The sequence below is a fragment of the Nakaseomyces bracarensis genome (assembly GCF_045282275.1).
Source record: "Nakaseomyces bracarensis strain CBM3 chromosome Unknown Scaff3_0, whole genome shotgun sequence".
NCBI lineage: Eukaryota > Fungi > Ascomycota > Saccharomycetes > Saccharomycetales > Saccharomycetaceae > Nakaseomyces > Nakaseomyces bracarensis.
This window is the reverse complement of record NW_027263962.1, coordinates 55,977-70,204: the sequence shown is the minus strand read 5'-3', so window position 1 is coordinate 70,204 and position 14,228 is coordinate 55,977. Positions and strand designations below refer to the sequence as shown.

At 42.4% G+C, this 14,228-nt stretch overlaps 4 protein-coding genes across 4 annotated transcripts; 2 read left to right on the top strand and 2 right to left on the bottom strand.

Annotated features, from left to right (window-relative positions):
* Nucleotides 1–240: 240 nt before the first annotated feature.
* UBA1 (E1 ubiquitin-activating protein UBA1) lies at nucleotides 241–3,282 on the bottom strand (the record flags this gene model as incomplete). The annotated part of the gene is made up of 1 exon (XM_071050524.1): nucleotides 241–3,282. The coding sequence occupies one exon, from the start codon at nucleotides 3,280–3,282 to the stop codon at nucleotides 241–243; it is 3,042 nt and encodes a 1,013-aa protein (XP_070908314.1).
* A 1,073-nt stretch (nucleotides 3,283–4,355) lies between these two features.
* SAC1 (phosphatidylinositol-3-phosphatase SAC1) lies at nucleotides 4,356–6,299 on the bottom strand (the record flags this gene model as incomplete). Its single annotated transcript, XM_071050523.1, has 1 exon — nucleotides 4,356–6,299. One exon carries the CDS (start codon nucleotides 6,297–6,299, stop codon nucleotides 4,356–4,358), a length of 1,944 nt encoding a protein of 647 aa, XP_070908313.1.
* A 224-nt stretch (nucleotides 6,300–6,523) lies between these two features.
* Nucleotides 6,524–8,683, top strand: DOA1 (Doa1p; the record flags this gene model as incomplete). The annotated part of the gene is made up of 1 exon (XM_071050522.1): nucleotides 6,524–8,683. One exon carries the CDS (start codon nucleotides 6,524–6,526, stop codon nucleotides 8,681–8,683), a length of 2,160 nt encoding a protein of 719 aa, XP_070908312.1.
* Nucleotides 8,684–10,072: 1,389 nt separating this feature from the next.
* Nucleotides 10,073–13,921, top strand: OXP1 (5-oxoprolinase; the record flags this gene model as incomplete). Its single annotated transcript, XM_071050521.1, has 1 exon — nucleotides 10,073–13,921. The coding sequence occupies one exon, from the start codon at nucleotides 10,073–10,075 to the stop codon at nucleotides 13,919–13,921; it is 3,849 nt and encodes a 1,282-aa protein (XP_070908311.1).
* Between the last annotated feature and the right edge of the window lie 307 nt (nucleotides 13,922–14,228).

The following is a 14,228-nucleotide window of genomic DNA, read 5'->3' as shown; positions in this document are numbered from 1 at the left end:
TATTTAATATTCGCTTTTGCTTGATTTGCATTACAATGTATTTATATGTAAATATTCAATAAAAAAACAACAACCACATCTAACTTAATAACTATTTTTTATCAATCATTTGTCTGTATTTAGCATAATATGAAAAAAGTTACAATCTACTTCCTAAACTATATATTACTTAGTAGAATTTAAAGAAAAAAAAAAAAACTATAGCTGAATCATATGGCATTCTTATTTTATATCTTATGTTTATAGGTGAATAGTGACGTATGGAACTTCAACATCCTCACCATCTTTATCATCGGCACAGATTTCTAATATCATGGTCTTCAAATGACTTGGGACATCCTTCTTAGTGATTAGCTTGACTAACTCAGTGATTGGCAAGTTAACTCTTTCCTTCAATTTCTTGGGTGGGAAGAAAGAAGCATATAGAAGAGATACACCATATGATAACATGGTAATTTCTAGACCTTCCTTCTTCTCGAAGTGATCTATTAAGTCGCTTAACTTGATGTCACCCTTAATATCAAATCTATCCCAGATCTTATCGTATGACTTACCATTGTACTTAGCCTTTGGAGAGGCAATAGGTTCAGAGAAACCGAAGAATGGCAGAGCAAGGTTGACAAAACCGTTTCTATATGCTTCAATATCATCCTTTTCGTCAACAACCTTGTAAAGTTCAAGGTTTACTAGACCAGTAACCAAACCAGTGGTAGTAGCAATGGCTGGAATAATTCTACCAGCAATAAACTTGGTCTTTTGGCGATCAGCAACCTCAATCGAGTAGTTCAAAGCTCTACAATTTGAACAAGCGGTGATGAATTCGATGTGGTGATTTGTGTCATCATCCTTCTCAAATTCCACTGGTTCCAATCTCATACCATTCAAGCTAGCAGGCTTTGGCAAAGAAGCAGCAAGATCTTCCAAGTTATCACTTTGGCTACCAGCATTTGGATCTGGATCGTCATCGTTGACTTGTATTTGTAGGTTCTTAATTGGGGCAAACTCTGGAACATCAAGCTTGCTTAGCACATTTTGGTAGTAGTTAATATCTGGTTCGCCTGAATCACCCTTAATGCCGTAATTGTAAGCTCTTAGGTTGGCAGCACCAACAACGAAGTGGAAGTGATCTGGTTGATTTAGATCAAATTCAAGTGGAGTTGGAGCACGCTTGGACCCTGACCAAAATGGTTCACCAGTAGATGTCTTAGCATCAGATGGGAAGTTGTACAACAATTGTTTAATGTCATGGTTGAATTTCTTCTCAAATTCAAGTCTTGCCCACTGGATACAGTCATCGAATGTGTTAGGTTTTTTGTTGATAGAGTCAGAAATGGACTCTAGGGTACCCTTAACGTCACCACTCTGCTTCATTAGCTGTTGAATGAAATCCTCTTGTGTTAAATACATGTTAACATTTTCTGCGGCATCAGCAAAATAACCTTGGAATAAGGACTTAGCCCATGCAATAGTATGGTCAATCTTATTTGGGAAAGAACGCAGTGTACACAATGGAATGGACTTCTCTGGTGGATCCCTTGAAGAGGAGTATGATTCAGTTAATCTTGGGATAATGACTTGGGTGTTACCTTTAGTACCAAGAGTACCAGACTCCAACAAAGGCTTTCTGTAGAAAACACAACGACGATCAACGTAGGTACGGGCATCAATGTTGTCCAATGCATTTGTAACAAAATCCAAACTTTCCCAGAAAGAGTCATTGAATATATTCTCGGTGTCTGGACCCACCTTATCTGTCATAGGTTTTATCTTACCAGCCAAATCTGGGTTCATGGCAGAGACAGCTCTAGCAGCAACATCAGATTTGTCATGACCGACATCCTTTGGTCTGAACAAAAATTGACGGTTTAAATTGGATTTCTCAATGGAATCATTATCAGTGACGATGATCCCACCGTCTGGACCAGTACCTAGACCCATCAGAGCCCAATTCTTTAGCATTTCACAACCGATGGCACCAGACCCGACAAGGAAGACCTTAGAGTTAGCAATCTTTCTTTGGAAGTCAAGACCAAACACGGCAATCTGGTTGTCATAACGGGAGTTGATTGGTTTTGTGTTTTCAACCGTTCTTGGGTATTTCTTTTCATCAGGCAAAGTCTCCAAAGAATCAAAGTACATGTACTGCTTTACTGGTGTGAACTTACCAGAACAAGCCTTTAACACTTCTTGAGCGACTAGACCACCAAAGAAAGCTACTACACCTGGAACGTCACCTCTGGCTTGGTACGATAATTCTTTGATTAGCTTTTCGTTAACCTTACCCTCAGAAGTAGCAAGGATATCTGGGTATTGTGTTGCTAAATCTGTGACCAATTTGACCAATTCGTTAGCATCTTCCTCATTCATAGGTCTTGGCAATTCACCTTGATGTCTAATTGCGAATTGATGCAATGCTTGGAAACCCAAGTGGAGTTGTCCAACTCTATCGAACTTTGCAAAATCTGAAAATACGTATTCAGGATCAGCCAGGCTATCTTGCATTGTCTTGAAAGAAAGGGTCTTTGGTACCTTCACCTCTGTGTAGATACCACCCTTCTTGTACTCACCGAACTCCTTTACGGACCCAATGCGGAAAGCGAATGGTCCTAGAACTTCGACCTTGAATAAGGAACCGTCGTTCAGCTTTTCTAGGCCCTGGACTTCAGAGAATCTAACGTATTGACCATCTTCAAGGCCGTGTCTGTTATCATCCAACATGGTGACTGTTCCATCTGGTTCAATGTCGGAAACAATCCCGGTTCTTGGCTCCTCACCGGTCTGATCGATGACGGAGAACTCGTTGCCGAGGTCTACGAACACGTTACCAAAGAGACCCCTAGTCTCAGTGGATATAAACTTGATATCGGACGCATGGCAGAAGTTGTTGATCCTGACCTTCTCCTCGAGGGTGACGGTATCTGTAACCACTACCACCTGGAACTGTGCCAGTTCTGCATCGTCAATGGACTCCACGACGTTAATTGGTACATATGAGTTCAATTCAGCCAGCTTTCCACGAGAAACCTCGTCCCTGCGCTGCCCAACATCACTCTCGGACAAGAAGAACTGCGTCGACAGGTCCTGCAGCTCAACAGCAGCAGGATCGTACAGCGTCAGCGACTTGACACCGGCAAGCGCAACGTTCTTGGCAATCTCAATACCAAGACCCCTCAAACCAATGATAAGCACATTCGAGTGCTGCATCTTCAGCATAGCCTCTTTACCCAACACATACAGCTGACGAGAGTACAGACTCTCATCGATCTCGCTATCTTTAGACATTTCTTTTACTCCTTACTATATTAGAATACTGCTTATCTTGGCAGAAAAGCTTTAAAAGATACAGATTCGACAACTAACTGGTTATCTAATAATATTATAATTCTAATATAATGCAATTCATCTTTAAAGGGCCCGCTCAAAAGAGCCCGCCACCACCGCCACCATGAGACTTTCATAGCGATACACGAATTCATCACGTGAAGAAAGGGAAACATATCACGTGACAATATTATACACGAAAACCACGTGGTAGCATATTATATACGAATTTCACGTGGTAGCATATTATACGAAATAATCAGTATACGTGATCTAAATCACGTGCTAACCTTTTCTTATTTACCAACACCTGTGGAGACTGGTTAAGTATTGCTTATGCTGACTCTTATCATCAATATATAATACGATAGTCTAACCCTTGTCAAGATATAAATTGTGGTAGGTCTCGACTGCAAGACGGTTTCTACGTGTATAGCAACTCTGTTGTTAAAAAGGAAAAAGCTTTTCTCAATATCTGTTTTTGAAGGGGAGTTAGATCAGAGATAGTTGCCGTAAGCTCTACTAAAAACTCGGCTATAAAAAGACTTTCCTCGTCATTCCATATATTCGAGGTCTGTTGTCCCTATCTGGTTACTCATCATTTCAATAATAACAAAAAAAACATAAAGAAAATATGCTCCTTCCTCTCCTACCTTGTTCATCTCAACAAGGCAGTCCCCACCTGGGGACGACATAGTGCTATTGGTTTAATTTCACTGTTAATGAATCGTTTACTTTGGCAGTCTGTGCATCTAATAAACAATAAAAGCACCAAGTATTTATACTCGATGCTCGATGAAAATTTGTCCTCATTAACGTATAAAGCTACTATTAGGGCATAAGCATATAATGATATGACCATTCTAGCAATATTATAGCTCTTAGTATTAGTATATGGTAGAAAAGATATTTGTTTATTCACAATACATAAAAGTTTATAGGGTCCAAGTTAAAAGAAAAAAAGTATAAATATAACGGGGAGTTGGTTTCTTGATATATAGAGTTAGGAAAGAAAAAACATTAAGACATTATTTTCAATCTTTCTTTGAAGTGGAAGGTTTCTTGAATCTTGGATCAGGCTTGTACTTGAATCCCTTGAACTCTTGTTCCTTGTTGTGGGTTTGCATGGCGACTAAGAAGCCGACATCCACAAGCTTAGGCCAGTTCACGTATTGGATACCGTTCTTGATCAAGAACTGGAAACAGGCAGCCAAAGTCATAGAGGCACAAACGAAGTACAGCAAATTCTTGCTGTTGGTGAAAGTTCCCTTAGGGAACAAGATAGTAGCACCCATCACAGTCAAAGCAGCGTAAAGGGCAATTGGAATTGCTTGGATGATCAAAGGTCTTCTGTCAGTGAATGGAGAAACGACACCAGTGGAGAAAGGCTTGAAAGTACCCAAAAACAAATCGTAGGAGTCCTGTCTTGGACCATCAGTCAAGTTGTTTTGGTAGTAACGTGATATCGAGTTGACTAAATCGTTGAAAGCACCCATCTTGGTACGTTTACCAGTTCTCGTGAAGTCTGTCTTCAAAGCACCAGTACCAGAGTATGAGAAACTGACTGCATCGGCGTTGTCAGCCCACAGGTTTTGCAAGAGAACAAGCAAGTTTTTGTCTTGCTCCCAAGCTTCGCCCTTTTGGATAATGCCGGAGGTTTCAAATTCATTTTGCAAGACCCAGTGAGCCAAAACAGATTGAACCACGTTAGTTCTGTCCAGACAGTCCATACAGTTGGTTCTAACAGTAGATTTCTGCTCGTTCACTACCTTTTCAGTGGTGGTACCGTCAGCGGAGAGAATCTTGTGGAAGTAGTCCTGGTTGGATAGACCCAATTCTGTCAAGTGATCTATCAACAACTTGACTCTGTGCCATTTCATGTTACGGCACTCGTGGTGGAAGTCAAAGTAGACGTAGTGCAACTTAGGGTTGTTCAAACCGGCGACGGCAGCCTCGTAGGATTCCTTTACCGGCAGTTCGTGACCCTTCTGGTTAACCAAGTTGACCAAGTAGTTATCGCCATACAGCTTAATTTGTTCGTCGAAATGCTTTCTCGTTGGCTCCAAAGTAGAGTTATCCCCTAGGACCAGGCTTGGCTTGTATTTCAAGTTGTTGATCTCAGCCCAGTAGACTGGCACGGAGCCTCTGGTCTGCAAGAAGGAGTAGACCTCTGGATTTGCGCCGCTCTTTCTCACGACGAGGATCTGCTCGGTCTCGTTGAAGTTACCAACGTTACCGTTCTCGTCGATACCACGGCGGAAGTATCTAGTACCAGCACGCAGGATCGAGCGTCTAGTGATGAGCCCGATGTTGATAGGCACCGAGTTCAATCCGGTGTCGATAATCTTGGCGTAACCGTAAATCACTGGCTGCACGAAGCGGGAGACCGATTGGTCCTCCTGTGCGAGCCCACGCAACTCCTCGGTGATGTAGTGGTTCCAGAAGAACCTGTTGTCGCAGTTGGTCCACATAGCACCCGATTTCAGCTGCTCGTTCCTCTGAACCGAGTTGGTCAAGTCGTAAGTATAGGAGAAGTACAGAGTCGCGTTCTTGAGCTGCATCTCGAGCAGCTTCAAGTACTCCGCCTCGTCGCTGTCGATCCGCGCGCTCCGCTTGGCACTCACCACAGAGTGCTGCACGACCCTGTAGACTACATGCCCGTTCAATCGCCCGGTCTCCTCAACAGTGTCCGCAATAACAGCGTACTTGTTCAACTTCAGCCTGATAAACCCCAGAAGCGCAGCAACACGACTCGTCCCGCTCCCAACAGGAAACTCACCAGCACTCACAGCACTCACAAGCTGGTCATGCGCCGACAGGTGCACAACACTTCCACTCCCAGATCCAGATCCAGATCCCTTTCCCTCGCTTCCAGCTCCACTTCCAGCTCCAGCTCCAGCTCCAATGGAGCCATCCTCCCGCATCGCCTTAAAGAACAGCCCCTCCGAATTCCGCGCAAACAACAATGGCCCAGACATTTCTCTTCGTTGTATCACTCCTCTGCTATCACGTCTCTCTTGAACTCTCTATTCCTTGAAGTATGGTCCCTGTTCCTTTAAGCCCTTTTCATTCCCTCGCCTTGAAAAAAAAATTTCATTGTGGCCTTGGCCTATACGATTAAAGACACCAGGGATATCAACGAGACCAGGATATCAACGAGACCCACCGAATACATTAGAACAAAGGACTAGAAGCAACTGAGATGTATCAATTGAGTGCTACGCTGCGTGGGCACGAGCAGGATGTGCGGGATGTGGTAGCTATGGGCCCGAGGGTTGCGAGTGTGTCGAGGGACGGGACGTTGCGGGTGTGGCAACGGCGGGAGTCCTGGGAGAGTACGGTTATGTACCAGGCTGGCGGGTTTCTGAACAGTGTGTGCTATGACGATGTCGAGGAGGTTCTGTACTGCGGGGGCAAGGACTCACTGATCAACGGTGTGGATGTAGCTGCGATGACAGCGGTGGCAGAGCCGGTGGCAGAGCCGGTGTACACGCTGGTTGGCCATTCTGGGAATGTGTGTTCGCTGAGGTGGAGCGACGGGTACGTGCTGAGCGGCAGTTGGGATAAGACCGGGCGTGTGTGGGCTCAGAACGAGGTCAGGTACGAGTTGAAGGGCCACACGGCGTCCGTGTGGGACGTGCTGCGGTTCAACGAGCACACCGTGCTCACCGCGGGCGCAGACGGCGCAATTGGCGTGTGGGAGCACGGGAAACTGGCCAGGATGCTCACCGGTATCCACACCGACGTCGTGAGACACCTCGAGGTTGTAGACAGCGAGACGTTCGCCTCTTGTTCCAATGACGGCACGGTGAAGATATCAGACCTTCACGGTAAGGTCAGGAAGACAATGGAGGGCCACGAAAGTTTTGTGTATTACATCAGAAAGCTGAAGGATGGCCTTGTCAGTTGCGGAGAGGATAGATCGGTCAGAGTCTGGGATGCAAACGGAGATGTTAAACAGGTAATCCGTATCCCGGCAATCTCCGTCTGGTGCGTCGATGTCATGGAAAATGGTGATATTGTAGTAGGTAGCAGTGACAACAACTTGCGGATATTCACTGAAAACGAGTCTCGCATTGCCTCTGATGAAGAGATCAAAGAATTTAGACAAGAAATAGAGAGCTCTGCTATTAACCCACAGACGATGGATTTCGACGAGAGCAAATTATCACCATTTGAAACATTGCAAAGTCCCGGTAAGAAAGAAGGTCAGGTAGTTGTAGTGAAGACACCACAAGGTGTAATCGAGGCTCACCAGTACTCAAACGGACAATGGATGAAAGTAGGCGACGTTGTGGGATCCTCTACCGCCGGAAATGACAAGAAAACCGAATACGAAGGCAAAATGTATGACTACGTCTTTGACGTCGATATTGAAGAAGGACAACCGCCTTTAAAATTACCTGTTAATACTACTGATAATCCATATTTGGTAGCTGATAAATTTATTACTAAATATGAATTACCAGACAGCTACAAGGATCAGATAGTTAACTTTATCATTAAAAATACTAGTGGAATGAGTCTGGATAACACATCGGTACCACCACAAGCTCCACAAGAGACAGCTCCACCAACTAATCATTCCACTTCCAGCAATATGAAGGTGCTACCGGTCAAAACTATACTGCAGGTCAATAGCTACAACCCGGACACCCTTTTTAACGGTGTGGCAAAGATTAATGATACTGAAAATACACTGAATGACGAAGATTTGGCTCTGATCGGCACAGGTTTGCACTCCTTGCAAGAGAGCTGGGAGGTTCTATACAACTACGCCACGAAGATGCTCAATACGTGGAATAACAAGACACCTGCTTTCGATATAATGAGACTGATAGTTGAATTCCTTCCAGACGCTGACAACATAAGCGAGTTCATCGAGCATGGTATGGGAAACAAAGACATCACCATCACAATGCTAACTGTCAGAATACTAATCAACAGTTTTGGTAACAAGATATGGGGCAAGGAGCTCCTAGGATCACCAAAAGTCTACGAGAACGTATTCGAGACGATCGACACGATGTACCCTAGTGCAACACAAAAGAAATCACAGACGCTTGCAATCGCGGTTTCTACTCTACTCTACAACTACTCAGTGATGGCCATCACTGATCCTAACGGAGCCAACATCCTGCCATCTATCGCGGACAACATCAACAACAAGTTCGCCCCATTAGAAGAATACCAGACAAGTGAAGAGGCTGCATACAGACTGCTAGTTGCGTTCGGAAACCTTGCTACGATAGAACCAACCTTGAAGCAGTTCGCACCATCGCTGAGCTGGATCAAGTTCGTCAAAGTGACGTTCGGCCACGCTGATAGATTCAACGCTGTCCTAGCAGACCTGGGTCTCTGAAGCAAGCAAATATATAAACTATATACATTAAAAAAACAGTATCATCTGAGTTTCTTTCTCCTGATAATGATCTTTATATATCTCTCACTACTAACACCTGTTTATATAGGCTCGCTTTCGTGGTAGCTAATGAAAAAAAATTAGTGGACGTTTATTTATAAGGCCTCATATTTTGAATAAATGGTTATTGTTCGTAAGAATTGTGGGATTAAAGACATCAAAAACAACTTAATTCAACGATGCAAGTATGTAAGATTAATTATAACTATTCCAATGCCAGCTAGATGTTCTTTTTTAAGCACATTTGTCGCTCTCAAAGTTTTCTAATTGACTAACAAGCAACATTTTCAATGAATAAATAGGATAAGAACCATAGAGTGACGAGGTATAGGAGAAGAGACCTACGGAATACGCTGGAGTCGCGGTTAGATGTTCCTGTGAGACGCAGAGATGACCGGGACGACGAAAGGGGGAGCAGGACGCCACCCCAGGTGCCAAGACTGAAGATTACTCGTATACCGTTGGATGTCTCTGATTTCACTATCGATGACATGGTGAAAGAATTTGGAGAGTATGTCTACTCCAGGTTCTACGATCACCGAGAGGACCGGAGCTGTATCTACGAGTTCAGTGACCCAAATGTGATGCAGGCAATTGTGGAGAAGCACAACAACCACGAGCTGAATGGGTCCGCCATTCATGTTGAGATAGTAGAGCCACGCCACAGGCCAAGAAACAGAGCCCCAGAGACCACAAGGAGATATGCACCAGGTTACGGTAGCCATTACGAGAAGAGGTCGGAGAAAAGGACAGAGAAGAAGAGAGATACTCCTAAGTCACTGGATGACTTGAACGCTGAATTGGATGCCTACATGAACAGCGAAAACTGAACGGAGCCACCCATGTTCCTCCGAAAGTCCACTCCCCAAAGTAGAAGTTATATATTATCTTCCCTATAACTGTATTATATGTATTAGATGTATACAACATAATGTTATAAGTAACTAGTAACGTGACATGTCATCACCTGCTAATACGTCACCAATTTGAATTGTGGTGATGGCACTGATTGATACAGACAGAATCAGGTTGGACCAACCAAGGGGAATCAGTAAACTTGGAGATACCCTCGTGAATGGCAATTGTTGGAGATATGTGCGAAACTGAGTCATAGTCTAGCGTTTCGTAAAGGTTTGACGTGAACAACTCAAATTTATGTATATGGTTAAGAAGCAAGTTAAATAATTAGACTAAGTAATCTTCTTATATAAGCAGTGTGTGGTTTCAGAAATTGGGGATCAGTATAATATTTCAGTTCAAGTTTTTATATTTACCAATACAGGGGAGAGACCATAGTACAAATAACAATTGTACATTTAAGAGATAGTAATGGGAGGTAAGATTAAGATTGCTATTGATTCAGGAGGAACATTCACTGATTGCATAGGTAATAAGGGTACCGGTGAACCTGAAGATGATGTTGTTATAAAATTGCTATCTGTAGACCCCAAAAACTATCCTGATGCACCATTAGAAGGCATTAGGAGGCTGCTGGAAGTCATTGAGGGGAAAAGTATTCCTAGAGGCTCTCCTCTGGATCTTACCAATGTGAGTAGCATTCGTATGGGAACCACGTTGGCTACCAATTGTGCACTGGAAAGGAACGGAGAACGTTGTGCTCTGGTGGTCACAAAGGGTTTCAGGGACATAATTGAGATTGGAGATCAAACAAGACCAGATATATTTAATCTAAAGATAGAAAAACCTGCACCTCTTTATGACATGGTAGTAGAGGTCGATGAAAGAGTTACTCTAGAGGACTATGCCGAAGATCCTCTTAAGAGGAAGACCAAGTATAACGGTGATGATATAGTCCAAGGTAGAAGTGGAGAGTCTGTTCGTATCCTCTCCAGACCTCAGAAGGATCAAATAGCCTCGGTACTACGGACTATTTACGAAGCTGGCATACGTTCCATAGCTGTGGCTCTTCTACAATCCTATACGTTCCCAGAGCATGAATTAGTAATTCATGAGATTGCGAAATCGATTGGATTTCAGCATATATCCTTATCTTCTGAGGTTTCACCCATGATCAAATACTTGCCCAGAACACATAGTGCTATTGCTGATGCCTACTTGACTCCCGTCATCAAAGGTTATCTGGATAGGATTAATTCAGGTCTACACAACCGTACAGATACATCACTGCAGTTTATGCAGTCCGATGGTGGTCTAGTCGATGGCTCCAGGTTTTCAGGTTTGAAGTCCATTCTTTCTGGACCTGCTGGTGGAGTCATTGGATATTCTAGGACCTGTTATGACTCTGAAACAAACACCCCTCTTATTGGGTTTGATATGGGTGGTACCTCTACCGATGTAAGTAGGTTCTCTGATGGTAAATTAGAGCACATATTTGAGACTAAAACTGCCGGGATAGTAATACAATCTCCACAACTAGATATACACACAGTAGCTGCTGGAGGAAGCTCTATACTGAAATGGGAAAATGGACTGTTCAAAGTAGGACCCGAATCAGCCACTGCTGATCCTGGTCCAGCCTGTTATCGAAAGGGAGGTCCTTTGGCCATAACAGATGCCAACCTGCTACTTGGTCGATTAGTACCCAGATACTTCCCAACCATTTTTGGTCCTAACGAGGATGAAGGGTTGGATATTGAAATGACACGTAGAAAGTTTACCGAGATAACTGAAGTTATCAATAGGGAGCAGGAAAAAACACTAACTGTAGAGGAAGTTGCTCTTGGGTTCCTGAAGGTAGCAAATGAAGCTATGGTGAGACCAATTCGTGCTATAACAGAAGCCAAAGGTTACATGGTTTCTGAACACCAACTTGTGACTTTTGGCGGTGCTGGTGGTCAACACGCTGTTGCTGTAGCTGCAGCTCTGGGTATTTCCACCGTTTTAATTCACCGATATTCATCAATTCTTTCTGCATATGGTATATTCTTAGCAGATGTTGTTGAAGATTCTCAAAAACCATGCTCATATACGTGGACAAAAGAACTGGAACATGAGATTACCACTGAACTTGAGCATTTGAGACAACAGAATGAAGTCCAGTTAAATAAAGAAGGTTTCTCTACAAACAAGATAGATCATGACTACTATCTGAACATGAGATACGAAGGAACCGAGACAAGTATTATGATAAGACAGATTGACGAAACTCGTGAGTTCCACAAATGGTTTACTGAAATACATCAAAGGCAGTTTGGGTTCCACTTTGATAGTAAGGCAATATTGATTGATGATATAAGGGTCCGTTCAATTGGAAGAACGGAAAGATATACAGAAGAATCAGTAGCTAGACAGCTGGATTTCCTGAAAACTAATAACCAAATAAGAGCAGATGTTAATCCACAGTTTCACCAGAGAGTCTATTTCGATGGTGGTTGGGTTGAAACTCCAGTATTTTCACTAAAAGACTTGGATGTAGGAAATGTGATCCGAGGACCAGCCATTCTTGCCGATGGAACTCAAACCAATATCCTACCTAAGGATACTTCTGCCACAATCCTAAAAACACTTATTGTTGTAAATATTGACCCACCAAAAAAGGAAGTTGTTAAAGTTAAAAGTAATGTTGACCCAGTTTTGTTATCAATATTCAGCCATCGTTTCATGGACATAGCTGAGCAGATGGGAAACCAATTGAGGCTAACTTCTGTATCAACGAATGTTAAAGAGAGATTAGATTTTTCTTGTGCGCTATTTGATGCGTATGGTAACTTAGTTGCTAATGCTCCTCATGTACCTGTTCATCTTGGTTCCATGTCATCTAGTATTTCTGCTCAGGCAAAAATTTGGAAAGGTAAATTAACCCCTGGAGATGTCATCATAACGAACCACCCGGATAATGGTGGTACCCATTTGCCTGATATTACGGTTATAACACCGTCTTTCTCTAGTGATAGAGAAATTATTTTCTTTGTTGCCTCTCGTGCTCATCATTCTGATATTGGTGGGACATTACCAGGTTCAATCCCACCTAATTCGAAATTCCTTTATGAAGAAGGTGCCATTATATTTTCAGAATTGGTTGTTAGGAATAACAAGTTCTTAGAGGATGAAATGTATAACAAATTTGTTATAGAGCCCGCTCAATATGAAGGCTGTAGTGGGGCTAGAAGATTTTCTGACAATATAAGTGATATAAAGGCACAAATTGCTGCCAATTCTAAGGGTATTTCTTTGATAAATAATCTGGTTACTGAATTTGGATTGAATATTATCATGAAATACATGCATGCTATACAAAAGAATGCTCGGGATACTATTAAGAGAATGCTTGCTGATCTTGTCAAACACTTTTCCACTAATACCTTCGAAGGTTATGATCAAATGGATGATGGAAGTACAATAAAACTAAAGGTAACTCTAGACCCTATCAAGGAAGATTATATTTTTGATTTCACTGGGACCTCTCCCCAAATGTATGGTAATTTAAATGCCCCTCATGCAATTGCCAACTCAGCTATTATATATTGTCTAAGATGTCTAGTGGGTGAAGAAATACCACTAAATCAAGGTTGCATTGATCCATTAACCATTATACTTCCAGAAGGATCACTGCTGAATCCCAAGGCCGGTGTTGCTGTTGTTGGTGGTAATGTTCTTACTTCTCAAAGAATCTGTGATGTTATACTGAAGACATTCGGAATAATGGCTGACTCACAAGGAGACTGTAACAATTTTACTTTCGGCGCGCGGAATACTATGGACGACCAAGGTAATTCGATACCAGGTTTTGGATACTATGAGACAATATGTGGTGGTTCTGGTGCAGGTGCTCCATCTATTCTTGGTAAAGGGTGGGATGGTGCCAATGCAGTACATACAAATATGACTAACACAAGAATGACCGACTCTGAAATCTTCGAACGGAGATACCCAGTTTTATTGAGGAAATTTAGAATAAGAAAGGACTCTGGAGGTAAAGGTAAATATAAAGGAGGAAATGGAGTTGTTCGTGATATCCAATTCAGGGAGAAAGTTATTGCATCAATACTCTCCGAAAGAAGAGTTCTTCGTCCGAACGGTTTATATGGCGGTGAGAGTGGTTCATTAGGAGAAAACCTCTGGGTCAAGCAAAGTGATAATACCATAGTCAATATCGGGGGTAAGAATACCGTTGAAGTCGATGTTGGGGACAGATTTATCATCAAAACTCCTGGCGGTGGAGGTGTAGGAAAACCAAATAATGAAAAGAATAGATAGAAATGACAAGCCCTGGTTGCTATTGTTTAAAAATCGTTAAGTATCTCTCAAAACTGGCTATCTTTGGAATTCATAATTTCTAAGCATCACCATTTTTTATGTTTTCTTATCAAATGGATGAGTAGAAGCGACACTCGCTCTCTAGGCTTACTTCGTTTTTGCTTTTTATCGTTTTATTCAATTAAATTATTTTATTATCTAGTACTTGCTTTTACAATAAATTTTTGAAAACTACTTACTGTTAGATTTGCAATTATTTAGCATGTACCCATTGAGCTATTCAAAAAGAAAAGAAAATTAAAGATGG